The sequence below is a fragment of the Pleurodeles waltl genome, chromosome 9 (assembly GCF_031143425.1).
Source record: "Pleurodeles waltl isolate 20211129_DDA chromosome 9, aPleWal1.hap1.20221129, whole genome shotgun sequence".
Taxonomy (NCBI): Eukaryota; Metazoa; Chordata; class Amphibia; order Caudata; family Salamandridae; genus Pleurodeles; species Pleurodeles waltl.
Window position 1 is genome coordinate 1,174,867,504 of NC_090448.1, and position 16,368 is coordinate 1,174,883,871.

Below are 16,368 nucleotides of genomic sequence, written 5' to 3' on the forward strand. Positions count from 1 at the left end.
TGTTGCAGTTACCCCCCACTTTTTGCCTGATACTGATGCTGACTTGACTGAGAAGTGTGCTGGGACCCTGCTAACCAGGCCCCAGCACCAGTGTTCTTTCACCTAAAATGTACCATTGATTCCACAATTGGCACACCCTGGCATCCAGATAAGTCCCTTGTAACTGGTACCTCTGGTACCAAGGGCCCTAATGCCAGGGAAGGTCTCTAAGGGCTGCAGCAGGTATTATGCCACCCTAGAGACCCCTCACTCAGCACAGACCCACTGCTTACCAGCTTGTGTGTGCTAGTGAGAACAAAATGAGTAAGTCGACATGGCACTCCCCTCAGGGTGCCATGCCACCCTCTCACTGCCTATGCAGTATAGGTAAGACACCCCTCTGGCAGGCCTTACAGCCCTAAGGCAGGGTGCACTATACCATAGGTGAGGGTACCAGTGCATGAGCACTGTGCCCCTAGAGTGTCTAAGCAAAAACCTTAGACATTGTAAGTGCAGGGTAGCCATAAGAGTATATGGTCTGGGAGTCTGTTTTACACGAACTCCACAGCACCATAATGGCTACACTAAAAACTGGGAAGTTTGGTATCAAACTTCTCAGCACAATAAATGCACACTGATGCCAGTGTACATTTTATTGTAAAATACACCACAGAGGGCACCTTAGAGGTGCCCCCTGAAACTTAACCAACTATCTGTGTAGGCTGACTGGTTCCAGCAGCCTGCCACACTAGAGACATGTTGCTGGCCCCATGGGGAGAGTGCCTTTGTCACTCTGAGGCCAGTAACAAAGCCTGCACTGGGTGGAGATGCTAACACCTCCCCCAGGCAGGAGCTGTGACACCTGGCGGTGAGCCTCAAAGGCTCACCCCTTTGTCACAGCCCAGCAGGGCAATCCAGCTTAGTGGAGTTGCCCGCCCCCTCCGGCCACGGCCCCCACTTTTGGCGGCAAGGCTGGAGGGAACAAAGAAAGCAACAAGGAGGAGTCACTGGCCAGTCAGGACAGCCCCTAAGGTGTCCTGAGCTGAAGTGACTCTAACTTTTAGAAATCCTCCATCTTGCAGATGGAGGATTCCCCCAATAGGGTTAGGATTGTGACCCCCTCCCCTTGGGAGGAGGCACAAAGAGGGTGTACCCACCCTCAGGGCTAGTAGCCATTGGCTACTAACCCCCCAGACCTAAACACGCCCTTAAATTTAGTATTTAAGGGCTACCCTGAACCCTAGAAAATTAGATTCCTGCAACTACAAGAAGAAGGACTGCCTAGCTGAAAACCCCTGCAGAGGAAGACCAGAAGACGACAACTGCCTTGGCTCCAGAAACTCACCGGCCTGTCTCCTGCCTTCCAAAGATCCTGCTCCAGCGACGCCTTCCAAAGGGACCAGCGACCTCGACATCCTCTGAGGACTGCCCCTGCTTCGAAAAGACAAGAAACTCCAGAGGACAGCGGACCTGCTCCAAGAAAAGCTGCAACTTTGTTTCCAGCAGCTTTAAAGAACCCTGCAAGCCCCCCGCAAGAAGCGTGAGACTTGCAACACTGCACCCGGCGACCCCGACTCGGCTGGTGGAGATCCAACACCTCAGGAGGGACCCCAGGACTACTCTAAGACTGTGAGTACAAAAACCTGTCCCCCCTGAGCCCCCACAGCGCCGCCTGCAGAGGGAATCCCGAGGCTTCCCCTGACCGCGACTCTTTGAATCCTAAGTCCCGACACCTGGGAGAGATCCTGCACCCGCAGCCCCCAGGACCTGAAGGACCGGACTTTCACTGGAGGAGTGACCCCCAGGAGTCCCTCTCCCTTGACCAAGTGGAGGTTTCCCCGAGGAACCCCCCCCTTGCCTGCCTGCAGCGCTGAAGAGATCCCTAGATCTCCCATTGACTTCCATTACAAACCCGACGCTTGTTTCTACACTGCACCCGGCCGCCCCCGCGCTGCTGAGGGTGAAATTTCTGTGTGGGCTTGTGTCCCCCCCCGGTGCCCTACAAAACCCCCCTGGTCTGCCCTCCGAAGACGCGGGTACTTACCTGCAAGCAGACCGGAACCGGGGCACCCCCTTCTCTCCATTCTAGCCTATGCGTTTTGGGCACCACTTTGAACTCTGCACCTGACCGGCCCTGAGCTGCTGGTGTGGTGACTTTGGGGTTGCTCTGAACCCCCAACGGTGGGCTACCTTGGACCAAGAACTAAGCCCTGTAAGTGTCTTACTTACCTGGTTAACCTAACAAATACTTACCTCCCCTAGGAACTGTGAAAATTGCAAAGTGTCCACTTTTAAAACAGCAATTTGTGAATAACTTGAAAAGTATACATGCAATTTTGATGATTTGAAGTTCCTAAAGTACTTACCTGCAATACCTTTCGAATGAGATATTACATGTAGAATTTGAACCTGTGGTTCTTAAAATAAACTAAGAAAAGATATTTTTCTATACAAAAACCTATTGGCTGGATTTGTCTCTGAGTGTGTGTACCTCATTTATTGTCTTGTGTATGTACAACAAATGCTTAACACTACTCCTTGGATAAGCCTACTGCTCGACCACACTACCACAAAATAGAGCATTAGTATTATCTATTTTTACCACTATTTTACCTCTAAGGGGAACCCTTGGACTCTGTGCATGCTATTCCTTACTTTGAAATAGCACATACAGAGCCAACTTCCTACACTGACCATGAGCCATGTGAAGGGTAGAAGGAGGTCCTGTGATTCCCGGAGAAGCACACGTAGTGAGCATGGTGGAACGAATGTGCAAATGCAGTTATCGGGTGAGAAGTTAAAGGTAAAATTGAGGAGGCAATGGAAGGCTCTGTCGAGGACATGTCAATAGACTAGAAGGAGGGGAGCTGCACAATCCAGATTGTAGAAGAGTGAATAGGTGCAGTGCTGGTGAAAGTAAAAGTCTTGTTATTCTTGTAGCCCTTAATGTACTTTAGGTTTACTGAGTGTGATTATATTTGATTCTGAATTGGATGCCCTCGTTTTCACTACCCTGAGACAGCCAAGTGTGGAAAGAGATTAACCCGTCTATTCAAATGGACTGTACCAGGCCTGGAACACCAGTGGTAAACAGTACACGCTACAGATACTGCCCAGTAGACTGAGCAACGGTAAATGAAATGTTATGGAAGACAACTCTCCACATTAAACCTATATCAATATGCTGGAGAGGTGGGCTGTACAATATTACAGAGATGACAGTCGAGCATTACTGAATAACGCAGGCCAAGACCAGGGGCATTTGGTCCTCACTATTCATTAGTGTAGACTAGATGGGAAGAGATTTAGGTGCATTACAACACACACACAGGGCTTTGGTAGTGAGAGGTGCGGAACAGACATTTTAGTATCTGTTGATCTCTTAGCTCAGCTACTATTTAAAAAAGTGATAAATGCAAATATAGTGCTGGCGAGACACTAGGTTGAAGTGAGATGATGAAATCTTGACAAAAGACCAATTTCCCTGAACTAGGGTCTGGCTTGCACAATCGCAGGTTCAGCCAGCGTAGGACTAAATGACCTTATATGGGTAGGAGAACTGTGACATCCCACTCCTTCTCCACTGTTCATGGCCTTCCGTTTCAGCCAGTTGACTCAACAATCTGCCCGGTTCCCAAAGAGGAGGTCTCACAGAGGCCTAGAACTTCCACAACTTGAGATGGCAGTGCATACAGGAATCTTAAGAGAGCCATGGTTTGGAGATGCATTACCTGCAGATTGTAGGTGGAGCCTGGAGTATCAAACAAATGCAGTGGAAGTCGCTCGATCGATTCCAATACAGCAATCAACTTTCGCACCAAAGCAACCGCTGGACTACTGTGGAGAGAACAGATAAATCACTGCAGTGCACACCACCTCAGAGACCATCACACCACAATTAAGATTCACCTGCCAGTTACGATCATTATCTATGGTAAGGCTGACTGTACCCTTAACGTTGGTTTCATTATGGAAAAATAAAATGTTGCTTCTAACACTGCTGAGTCCACCTCAAAACTATACTGGTAGAACGCTGGAAGCACTGCTGTTTCAGTCTAGGTGTGAGCAGTGCTTCAGATAAAGGAGGGCAGCATGAAGAAGCCAGTCTTTGTACCACTCTTCTTAGTGTAAACAAGCAATTTACTTATAACAGAAGAGAAATCTTAAAAAGACATTAATGTTATTAGCTGTCCGCTCTAATGCATAGGAGTGCCACTAGAAGGTGCCTGTCATACGTCCTGAAAGGGGTCTGTCACCTTTGGAGACACTTTAGAGGCGAGGGCATTTTATTATCACTATACCTTTCGTCGTCTTCATTCTCACTGAATGCTGCCTTGAAGACATTCACTCTCCCCACTAGCTGGCCGCAGTCCGGTTTCACATCAGGATCGACGCTCTGAAAAGGGAAAAGAAGGGAGATCCTAAAATACTGGTGGAAACAGCACCAAACTGGATACTGGTGCTTCGCTTTCACTCTAGGAGTGCCCTGTCTAGCTGCAGCACACTGGATGGCCCTGGGCAGATAGGGTACTTCATTCATAGCAGGCGGTACGTGGTCCGCTCTTTCTCACCAAGGTTATTAAAAGATCAGGACACAATAAAGAAACACTCCTGTACTTTCAGCTTGTGTACCTCTTCAGATCAAACAGCTGATATAATTCATGCATTCTTCGAAGTACCGTATTGTGCTCCATTGACACGTATAAGGGATTAGCTTGACCAAAGAATTATGAGCCTGCATGTTACCCTGACCTATCAAGCAGAAACAGCTGAAAATGGCAGCCAAGAGTTCAACAAAATACAGCATGGCATCTCTTATCCATTTAACAACCTGAGAGGGAGTGTCAAATAATTAAACTTTGTAGCTCAAGCCCAGTGAAAGATGCCTCAAGGAACTGAGCTACCTGAAGAGTAAGGTGGACTTGGGGCGCAGTTTGAGGTTGATTACCATACATGCCAGCTCATTTCCCAGATACATAAATCACTGGCCATATGTCGCTAATCCTTAAAGTTTCATAGCCTAATTTTTTAAAAACCTAGTATCCACTTATATCTGGGTACGCCGACTTCAGTGGGTGAACACTGAGCCAGAAGATGGGGTGCCTTACACAGATACCTCAGCGCGCCCATCTCTAGCTTCTGGTGTTTCTATTAAAGAGCATGGACTAAAGCCGCTGCATTTTTCTCTAGAATAATAATCACTTTGAGAATAATCACAGCTGATTATTCTTGGCTTTAGATTTTCCTTACATATTTGTGCTTTTATACAAGCTTTTCACCTAGGAAATCGAAAGTAAAAGTCTGATTTTTTTTTCTTTTTTTAGGTAAAGCTTCCCCTTAACCTTTACATTTAGAGGTGCCTGTCATATTTGCTTCCCTGTATGGAATAGAGGTGAAGGGGGTACTGTCTTACCTTCCATTAAAATACCAAATTCATGGTTTAGGTAATTCTTCCCTTAAACTTGTACCTTTCACTCTGCATTATCCTTAAGCACTATAACTTGTCTGCCATGCCTCAAATTCTTTCTTAATCACTGTTGATTCTGTCATTTAACTGAGAAAAAGTCTCACCATTCAATTAAATACACCATCTGTGGCCAGCACTGATCGCTCTGAACTATGTTCAGTGATTTAACGCTATAGACTACCTGGAAATCACAAGTCCAGTTTAGTAGGTGCTTATAATGCAATAGACTTGTGCTGCTTTCTCAAATCACTGGTGCAAACTGGAAAAGACATTCAAGTGACATAAGAGGTTTAAAGGGCTCCTATGGAAGTGAGTATTTCAGATGTGGGTTTCGTCCATTTGTATGGGAAGCTTTCTACAGATTCATCCAACATAGCTGAGCCCAAATAAACTCACTTCAGCCTCAGATCATCCAAAGAAAAAAGGCATGCGTCAGACCCATGAAAGCATCAGACCCATGAAAGCAAGCATTTCTCTGTCTGGCACCTAAGCCCCGTAGATGGGGCAGATAACAAAGAATTGTATTAATAATTGTTAGAAATGGGGGCTCTAGTTGGCAGTGGTTTTCAAACTGTCCAAGTAGGGACCCTCACTCTAGTCAGAATAACGGAGTCACACAACTAAGAAAACCACTGCTCACCCACTCTGTAGCTTAGTACGAGCAGTCAGGCTTATCTCAGAGGCAATGTGTAAAGTATTTGTACGCACACACAGTAACAGTGAAAACAACACAAAGGTAATCAACATTAGCTTAGAAAAATAGCCAATATTTATCCGAGTAAAGGAAGACCAAACAATTAAAATCCAAAATTGACAAGTAAAGATACAAATTTCTAAAGATGAAATCTTAGCAAAGCGCGTAGAAACACGACAGCTCCAACTAGGGCTGTAGAAAAGTGCCATCTTTCTGGAATAGTTACCCCCACTTTTTGCCTGATGCCAGTGTGCTTGGACTGTAGTTCACTGAGATCCTGCTAACCAGGTCCCCGGTGACAGTGCTCTCTCCCCTAAATGTAGTTGTTGGTTATCTTTCACGCCCACAATTGGCATACTGGTGCACCCTTGTAAGTCCCCAGTATATGGTACCTAGGTACCCAGGGCATTGGTACACCATGGGTCCCCTATGGGCTGCTGCATGTATTATGCCACCTATAGGAGCCCATGCAAACTATGACTGCAGGCTGCGTGAAACAGTGCACACACCCTTCCACTGCCAAACCTAACCACTGCACTTAGACCCTATAAAAGTCACCTCTCTGGTAGGCCCTTCAGCCCAAGGGGAGGGTGCATGTCTCCAAGTGTGAGGGTACCCCTGCAAGACCAGTGTTCTCCTGAAGACCCCAGACCAATTCCTGGACTACGTAAGTGTGGGGAAGCCATCTTAAGGTATGTAGTGGACACTGGTCAACATGAGTGGTCCAACTACATAACAGCAACTCCAAACCTAGGCATGTTTGGTATCAAACGTGTTGGAATCATGCTACTACACTGCTTCCAGTGTTAGTTGCATGAAACTATGTACTCTGGAAGGTTCCTCAGGGGGTCACCCAGTTCTGCCTATGTAGCCTTACGGGGTCCAGCTGCCAGCCCGTGCCGCTGCTGACCCCAGACACTGTTCTGCCCTCCTGCTGATGAGCCAGAATCAGGCCAGAGGAGCAGAACAAAGGATTTCCTAAAGGGAGAGGTGTGACCACCTCTCCCTGTGTATTAGGTGTCTAAGGGCTGGGGTGATGTGGCTTCTGCGTGTCACCACACTGCTTTTAAGGGCACATTTGGTGCCCTCCTTGCATAATCCAGTTTGCACCAGTTCAGGAACCCCCAGTTCCCGCACTAGTGCAAACCTACACAAAGTTGCGGGGGCTCCATTAACTTCTGTTGGCCTTCTTGTGTGCGGAGGGCCAGCTCTGACTCCCTCTCCTGGGGAGAGTCTACTGGACCTTGCTGGTCCCCAAAACTTTGCAACCATCTCTTTTGCTTCTATTTGCACTTGCCAGTGCTTGTTGGTGACCTGGCTAGTCACTGACCCTCCAGCAATCGGGGAGGGGCAGCTCTTAGGCAACTCCTGGGATCTTCATTGACTCCTGGACCCTGCAGCTGGACTTACTCTTCCACTGACTCGCAGGAACTTTATCTTCAGGAGGGTGGGCATTGCCACCTGGGCACCTGTTTGGGTGCTGGACTCTGTCCCATTCCTTTGCAAGTCCTCAATGTCCGGAATCTGTCCCTGGGTTCCACCAGCCTGGTCCACTGGTCGTGACAGCCGCTGGACAATCTGAGGCATCCACAGTCTTCTGGGAGAGTCCCTTCTCCTCTCTGCATCTTGGTCATTAGTATAGGTAGGAGCAATATCAATCCATCCTTTTGCATGCTGGTTTTCTCAGGGTCCACTGGGGAGGGTCCTAAATTCCACAAACTCCAACCACTGCTTTGTGTGTTAGCCTATGGGACAACTGAGTGTGTAACAGACTTACTCCTGGTTGCTGGGGTCACCTACTGTACTTACCTCTGGTGTTTCTATTAGGCCAAAGTAGCTAGCTAACCACCACACTTATCTTGCTTGAAGTTCCACTTTCACATTCCACTTCTTTTTAGTATATGGCTTGTCCCTTCCCTAGGGCCCTGTATATTTCTATGCTATTTTTGATGGTTATTTTATGTGTATAATTGTATGTAGGATCTTCAAAGGGAAATGCACCAATTGTAGTCTGGCAGTATTGCTGTAATAAAGTATCCTTTATTTTTGCAACACTTGTGTGGTTCTTTCTTGCGACTACGTTATTGGCTGCCTACTGTGGTATTTGAAGTGCTTTACATTCCTCCTGGATAAGCTTTAGCTGCTCACCTCAGCTACCCCTAGAGAGTTCTGCTAGCTGGACACCTATTCACTATCACCATAGTTGTACACCATAAACTGAGCCAGCCTCCTACAGGGGCTATCACGACGTCTTGATGGAGTCATTCCCAACAGCCCGACACCACTCACGAAGAAATTAGTACTGGTCAGAGTCGCACAGGTACAGTCGATTGGAAAACAAGGAAACAAAGACGTCGCAAGGAGTCGGGGAGGTGAGGCATCACTGGAGCCGGTGCGGTGTCAGTTCCTTACTGCTCCCGAGGTGATGAGGCGTTGGTTCCTTAATGCTAGGCAGGGCAGGGGAGGTGGGGTGGCGGTTCTTTAGGGTTGCAGGGGAGGTAATGCGGCATCGGGGGCACCGCGTCAGTTCCTTACGACAGGGTGGGGTCGATGCATCTAGCCAGTCAAGACGTGAGGCGTCGACTTCACGGTGTCCCAATCCCACCATGGGGCCACAGGTTCTGTGGCAGAGTCGGATGACGTGGACGTTGGTGACACAGCACTCGGGACTCTAGCTGTGGCGGAACTTCGGAGATGCTACAGTGGCGTTGGGCCTACGGTGTCTGCCGCAGACGTGGCACTCAACGGGAACAACACTTCAGTGCATGCAGAGGCACGGAGTCGGACAGCAGTCAGACAGCAGACGAAGTCGCTTGGGAGTCAATGTGTTTGTTTCCTCTTGGTTACACCAGAACTCACTCCCAAGGGCCCACAAACTGGATTTGGCACCACTCAGTAAGTCGAGACTCCCAGCAAGAGAGCCCAGGTGCTGGCAGATGAAGTCTTTGATGTACCTGAAACTTCTTAACAGGAGGCAACCCCAGTCCAAGCCATTGGAGAACCTCTGGAAGTAGGATGTAGAACGCAAAGTCCAGTTCTTTCATTCCCAGGACAGAAGCAGCAGACAAGCACAGCAAAGCAAAAGGAGGAGTGGCAGTCCCTCCTACAGCATCCAGCTCTTCTCCTGGCAGAATTTCCTCCGTCCAGAAGGATTCTAACTTTGTGGGATCAGAGGTCCAGTACTTTTACCCATTTCTGCCTTTGAAGTAGACAAACATCAAAGAAAAGTATTTGTAGTGCACAAGACCCTGCCTTTCCTGTCCTGGCCCCAGACATACTCCAGGGGGTTGACTGCTTTGGGTAAGGACAAGCACAGCCTTATTCAGATGCAAGTGTCAGCTCCTCCAACCACTCTAGCTCAGAAAGACCCATCAGGATAGGGAGGGCATTCCTCCGCTCCCTGTGTGTGATTGTCTAGAGTGAATTCACTAACAGCACAACTGTCATCCTGACCCAAACAAGTATTTCACAGACAGGCAGAGAAACAGAATGGCAAAGCAAGAAAATGCCCACTTTCTAAAAATGGTATTTTCAAACTTACAATTTAAAAACAAAGTTCACCAAAAGATCTATTTTTACATTGTGAGTTCAGAGACCCCAAACTTCCGTTATCTATCTGCTCCCAATGGGACATTATACTTAAGATATTTTAAGACAATCCCCATGTTACTCTATGGGAGAGATAGGCCTTGCAATAGGAGAAAACAAATTTAGCAGTATTACACCATCAGGACATGTAAAACACACCAGTACATGTCCTATCTTTTAAATGCACTGCACCCTGCCCATGGGGCTGCTTTAGGCCTACCGTAGAGGTGACTTACATGTAATGAAAGGGAAGGTTTGGGCCTGGCAAGTGGGTGCACTTGCCAGTTCGAAATGGCAGCTTAAACTGCCCACAAAGACACTGTGTGGCAGGTCTGAGCCATGTTTACGGGGCTACTCATGTGGGTGGCACAATCAGTGCTGCAGGGCCAGTAATAGCATTTGATTCACACTCCTTAGGCACACATGGTGCAATGTACTAGGGACTTACTAGTAAATCAAATATGCCAATCGTGTATAAATCAATCACCAAAATTATTTAGAAAGCACTGGCACTTCAGCACTAATCAGCAGTGGTAAAGTACCCAGAGTCCTAAAGCCAGCAAAAACAAAATTCAGCACAGGATCAAAAACAGGAGGTCAGAAGCAAAACGTTTGGGGATAACCCTGCAAAAAGGGCCATTTCTAACAAACATGATCAGAGCAAAACACATCCTCTTGTGAACCCGCTATACCCAAATCCTACAAGGGATCTATCACAGTCATATGGGACGAAGACGCTAGAGCAGTTGTAATTCCAGTCCACCGAGTGCTAGCACTAAGTAGTTTTATGAGTACATTGTCAGTTCGAGCAACCTGTAAGTGAAAGTCTTGGTATTCTTGTAGCCCTTAATGTACTGTGAGTTTACTGTGTCTTTCTATCTCATTCTGAATTAGAGGCGCTTGTTTTTGCTACCCTGAGACAGCCAAGTGTGGAAAGAGATTAACATGTTTATTTAAATGGACTGCAGCAGTACTGGAGGCCTGGAACACCAGGGGTCAACAGTACCCACTACAGATACTGCCCAGTACACCAGGCAAAGGTGAATAAAACACATTAGAACACAACCCTCTACATTCCACCTATATCAATATGCTGGAGGGGAGCGCAGACAACACTACCGAGATGACACCCGGGCACTACTGAATAATTCTGGCTGAGTCCAGGACCACATGTCCTCACTGTTCATTTGTGTAGAACACACACACACAAAACAGGCCAGGCTGTAGTAATGAGAGGTGTGGAAGAGGCATTTTGTTATCTGTTTATCTCGTAGCTCAGCTATTATTTAAATAAGTGAGACTGGCTGCACCAGTCAGACACTACCCGTGGTACTCGCTCGCCCATCTGTGTCACTCAGTAGGGAGGCCCAGCACCACCTGTATCCGTACTGCAGTTCTCACTATGCCCCGATATGCTACAGGTCTACAATATTTCAGTCAGTGATTTGTTATATTGTACTCTACTCTCCCACCCTCATCCACGCTGTACTGTTATCCAGCCCCTTAGTCACGCTGCCCAGTTATATTTTGTAAGGAACTGAAGAGGAACTACTCCAACATTCTGAAGCATCATGGCATTCACCTGACCATGCAGAATATGCTGTAATGAAAATGTCACTTACCCAGTGTACATCTGTTCGTGGCATCAGTCGCAGTAGATTCGCATGTTCTGCAATAGCTCGCCATCTGGTGTTGGGCCGGAGTGTTACAAGTTGTTTTTCTTCGAAGAAGTCTTTCGAGTCACGGGACCGAGTGACTCCTCCTTTTGTCTCCATTGCGCATGGGCGTCGACTCCATCTTCGATTGTTTTTCCCCGCAGAGGGTGAGGTAGGAGTTGAATTGTAGTAATAGTGCCCATGCAATGGAGTGACTAAGTATGCACCTATTTAAGGTTGAGATGATACATATATAAATAATTGAAGGTAACTTCCAAACTGCTACAGGCTCCCGGGGAGGCGGGTGGGCACATGCGAATCTACTGCGACTGATGCCACGAACAGATGTACACTGGGTAAGTGACATTTTCAGTTCGATGGCATCTGTCGCTGTAGATACGCATGTTCTGCATAGACTAGTAAGCAGTTATTTCCCCAAAAGCGGTGGATCAGCCTGTAGGAGTGGAAGTAGTGTGAAATAATGTTTTTAATACGGCTTGACCTACTGTGGCTTGTTGTGCGGATAACACGTCTACACAGTAGTGCTTGGTGAATGTGTGAGGCGTAGACCATGTGGCTGCCTTACATATTTCTTGCATTGGGATGTTTCCTAGAAAGGCCATGGTAGCACCTTTCTTTCTGGTTGAGTGTGCCCTTGGTGTAATGGGCAGCTGTCGTTTAGCTTTAAGGTAGCAGATTTGGATGCATTTAACTATCCATCTGGCTATACCTTGTTTTGATATTGGGTTTCCTGCATGAGGTTTTTGAAATGCAATAAATAGTTGTTTAGTCTTTCTGATGTTTTTTGTTCTGTCAATGTAATACATCAATGCTCTTTTGACATCTAATGTATGTAGTGCCCTTTCAGCTACGGTATCTGGCTGTGGAAAAAACACTGGAAGTTCCACTGTTTGATTTAGATGGAACGGTGAAATAACCTTTGGCAAAAATTTAGGATTGGTCCTTAGGACGACTTTATTTTTGTGTAGTTGTATAAAAGGTTCCTGTATTGTAAACGCCTGAATCTCGCTTACTCTTCTTAGGGAAGTAATGGCGATGAGAAATGCCACCTTCCAGGTTAGGAACTGTATGTCGCAGGAGTGCATGGGTTCAAAAGGTGGACCCATAAGTCTAGTTAGGACAACATTTAGGTTCCATGAAGGAACAGGTGGTGTTCTTGGTGGTATAATTCTCCTGAGGCCCTCCATGAATGCTTTAATGACTGGTATCTTATATAGGGAAGTTGAATAGGTAGTCTGCAGGTATGCAGATATTGCTGCAAGGTGTATTTTAATGGAAGAGCAAGCCAGGTTAGATTTTTGTAAGTGAAGCAAGTAACCCACTACATGTTCTGGAGTTGTGTGTAATGGTTGTATTTGATTAATATGGCAGTAGCAAACAAACCTCTTCCATTTACTTGCATAGCAGTGCCTGGTGGATGGCCTTCTAGCTTGTTTTATGACTTCCATACATTCTTGGGTAAGTTGTAAGTGCCCGAATTCTAGGATTTCAGGAGCCAGATTGCTAGATTCAGCGATGCTGGATCTGGGTGTCTGATCTTTTGGTTGTGCTGTGTCAACAGATCTGGCCTGTTGGGCAATTTGATGCAGGGTACCACTGATAGGTCTAGCAGCGTTGTGTACCAGGGTTGCCTTGCCCAAGTTGGTGCTATCAATATGAGTTTGAGTTTGCTTTGACTGAGTTTGTTTACCAGGTAAGGAAGGAGAGGGAGAGGAGGAAAAGCGTAAGCAAATATCCCTGACCAGTTCATCCATAGGGCATTGCCTTGGGATTGTTCGTGTGGGTATCTGGATGCGAAGTTTTGGCATTTTGCGTTCTCCCTTGTCGCAAACAAGTCTATCTGAGGTGTTCCCCAGAGTTTGAAATAAGTGTTCAGAATTTGGGGGTGAATCTCCCATTCGTGGACCTGTTGGTGATCTCGAGAGAGATTGTCTGCGAGTTGATTTTGGATCCCTGGTATAAATTGTGCTATTAGGCGAATTTGGTTGTGAATTGCCCAACGCCAAATCTTTTGTGCTAGCAGGCTTAACTGCGTGGAGTGCGTCCCCCCCTGCTTGTTTAGATAATACATTGTTGTCATGTTGTCTGTTTTGACGAGAATGTATTTGTGAACTATTATTGGTTGGAAAGCTTTTAGTGCTTGAAAAACTGCTACAAGTTCTAGGTGATTGATATGCAGTTTTGTTTGATGTACGTTCCATTGTCCTTGTATGCTGTGTTGATCGAGGTGTGCTCCCCACTCTGTCATGGAAGCATCTGTTGTTATTACGTATTGTGGCACTGGGTCTTGGAAAGGCCGCCCCTTGTTTAAATTTATGTTGTTCCACCACAGAAGCGAGAGGTAAGTTTGGCGGTCTATTAACACCAGATCTAGAAGGTGACCCTGTGCTTGAGACCACTGTGATGCTAGGCATTGTTGTAAGGGCCTCATGTGCAGTGTTGCGTTTGGGACAATGGCTATGCATGAAGACATCATGCCTAGGAGTTGTAATACCATCTTTGCTTGTATCTTTTGTGTTGGATACATGCGTTGTATGATGGTGTTGAAATTTAGAATTCTTTGTGGACTTGGAGTGGCTACTCCCTTTGATGTGTCTATTATGGCTCCTAGGTATTGTTGTACCTTGCGCGGCAGAATGTTGGATTTTGAAAAGTTGACGGTGAACCCGAGTTTGAAGAGGGTTTGTATGATCTGATTTGTGTGATTTGAGCACTCTATGAACGAATGGGCCTTGATTAGCCAGTCGTCCAAATATGGGAACACATGTATTTGCTGCCTTCTTATGTGTGCAGCGACTACCGCTAGGCATTTGGTAAAGACTCTTGGTGCGGTTGTTAATCCGAAAGGCAGTACCTTGAATTGGTAATGTATTCCTTTGAATACAAACCTTAGGTATTTCCTGTGCGATGGGTGTATTGGTATATGGAAATAAGCGTCCTTGAGGTCTAAAGTTGCCATGTAGTCGTGTAGTTTTAGCAATGGCAATACTTCTTGTAGTGTGACCATGTGGAAGTGGTCCGATTTGATGAAAGTGTTCACTACTCTGAGGTCTAGGATTGGTCTCAGCGTTTTGTCCTTCTTTGGTATCAGAAAGTACAGTGAGTAAACTCCTGTGTTTATTTGTGTGTTTGGCACTAATTCGATTGCATTCTTTTGCAATAGTGCCTGCACTTCTATCTCCAGGAGATTGGAATGGTGTGTTGTTAAATTTTGTGCTTTTGGTGGTATGTTTGGAGGGAATTGTAGAAATTCTATGCAATAACCATGCTGGATAATTGCTAGAACCCAAGTGTCTGTAGTGATTTCCTCCCATGCTTTGTAATAATGACCTATTCTTCCCCCCACTGGTGTTGTGTGGAGGGGGTGAGTGACATGTGAGTCACTGTTTAGTAGTAGGGGTTTTGGGGCTTTGAAATCTTCCTCTATTTCTAGGGAATTGCCCTCCTCTATATTGTCCCCGAAAACCTCCTCTATACTGTCCCTGGTAACTGGACGGTGTTGCTTGTGAGGTGCTGGCTTGTGTGCTCTGACCCCGAAACCCCCCTCGAAAGGGCGTTTTACGGAATGTGCTGTAATTCCCTCTGCTCTGCGGGGAGTAGAGTGCGCCCATGGCTTTGGCAGTGTCCGTATCTTTTTTGAGTTTCTCAATCGCTGTGTCCACTTCTGAACCGAACAGTTCTTTTTCATTAAAAGGCATATTGAGAACTGCTTGTTGAATCTCTGGTTTAAATCCAGACGTTCGGAGCCATGCATGCCTTCTGATAGTTACAGATGTATTAATTGTCCGTGCAGCTGTATCTGCAGCGTCCATGGAGGAGCGGATCTGGTTGTTGGAAATGGCCTGTCCCTCCTCAACCACTTGTTTTGCCCTATTTTGTAAGTCCTTGGGCAGATGTTCAATGAGATGTTGCATCTCGTCCCAGTGGGCTCTGTCATAGCGCGCAAGTAGTGCCTGGGAGTTCGCGATGCGCCACTGGTTTGCAGCTTGTGCTGCGACTCTTTTACCAGCTGCATCGAACTTGCGGCTTTCTTTATCTGGGGGTGGTGCATCTCCAGATGTGTGAGAGTTGGCCCTTTTCCTAGCTGCTCCTACAACGACAGAGTCTGGTGGCAGCTGTGTAGTGATGAAAACCGGGTCTGTAGGAGGCGCCTTATACTTTTTTTCCACCCTTGGTGTGATTGACCTGCTTTTGACCGGCTCCTTAAAGATGTCTTTTGCGTGCCGGAGCATACCAGGGAGCATAGGCAGGCTTTGGTACGAGCTGTGGGTGGAGGAGAGTGTGTTGAATAAAAAATCATCCTCGACCTGTTCTGAGTGGAGGCTTACGTTGTGAAATTGTGCTGCTCTAGCCACCACTTGAGAATACGCGGTGCTGTCCTCTGGTGGAGATGGCTTCGTAGGGTATGCCTCCGGACTATTATCTGACACTGGGGCGTCGTATAGGTCCCATGCGTCCTGATCTTGGTCACCCTGGCTCATGGTGGTGTGAGCTGGGGAGAGTGATGGAGTTTGTGCTGGTGAGACGTGAATCACGGGCGGAGGAGAGGGTGGTGGGGTAACTCTTTTCACCACTTTTGGTTGTGGTGTCTGTTCAGTCTGGAACTCCAACCTTCTCTTTCTCCTAATAGGGGGAAGGGTGCTTATCTTTCCTGTCCCCTGCTGTATGAAGATACGCTTTTGCGTATGGTCCACATCAGTTGCTTGTAGCTCTTCCTCAAACCTATGCTTTTGCATTTGGGAGGTTAGCGAGTGCTCTTCTGTATAAGAGCCTGAAGCTGGGTCGCTTGCAGTTTGTTTCGGCATCGAAACCCTGTCTGCGTGTTTTTTCGGCTCCGAGGTGACTTTTTTCTTTTTCGGGGCCGAAACCTCTCGGCGTCGATCTGCTTCGGTGCCGCTGTCTCGGCGTCGAGCCGTGTCCACACCGGCATCTCGGTGTCGAGGTTTGTCTCCAGCACTTTCTCG

At 47.0% G+C, this 16,368-nt stretch overlaps 1 protein-coding gene across 12 annotated transcripts in view; it reads right to left on the minus strand.

The window, feature by feature from the left end:
* The window catches only part of HECTD1 (HECT domain E3 ubiquitin protein ligase 1), a 352,555-nt gene that overhangs the window by 201,343 nt on the left and 134,844 nt on the right, over window positions 1-16,368 (minus strand). For all 12 annotated transcript variants that reach the window (XM_069209073.1, XM_069209084.1, XM_069209083.1 and 9 more), the window contains exons 18-19: window positions 4,281-4,375; window positions 3,711-3,816 (exon numbers count right to left, since the gene is read on the minus strand). In XM_069209073.1, the coding sequence (XP_069065174.1) occupies window positions 3,711-3,816; window positions 4,281-4,375 (201 nt within the window). The remainder of the gene's footprint in view (window positions 1-3,710; window positions 3,817-4,280; window positions 4,376-16,368) is intronic.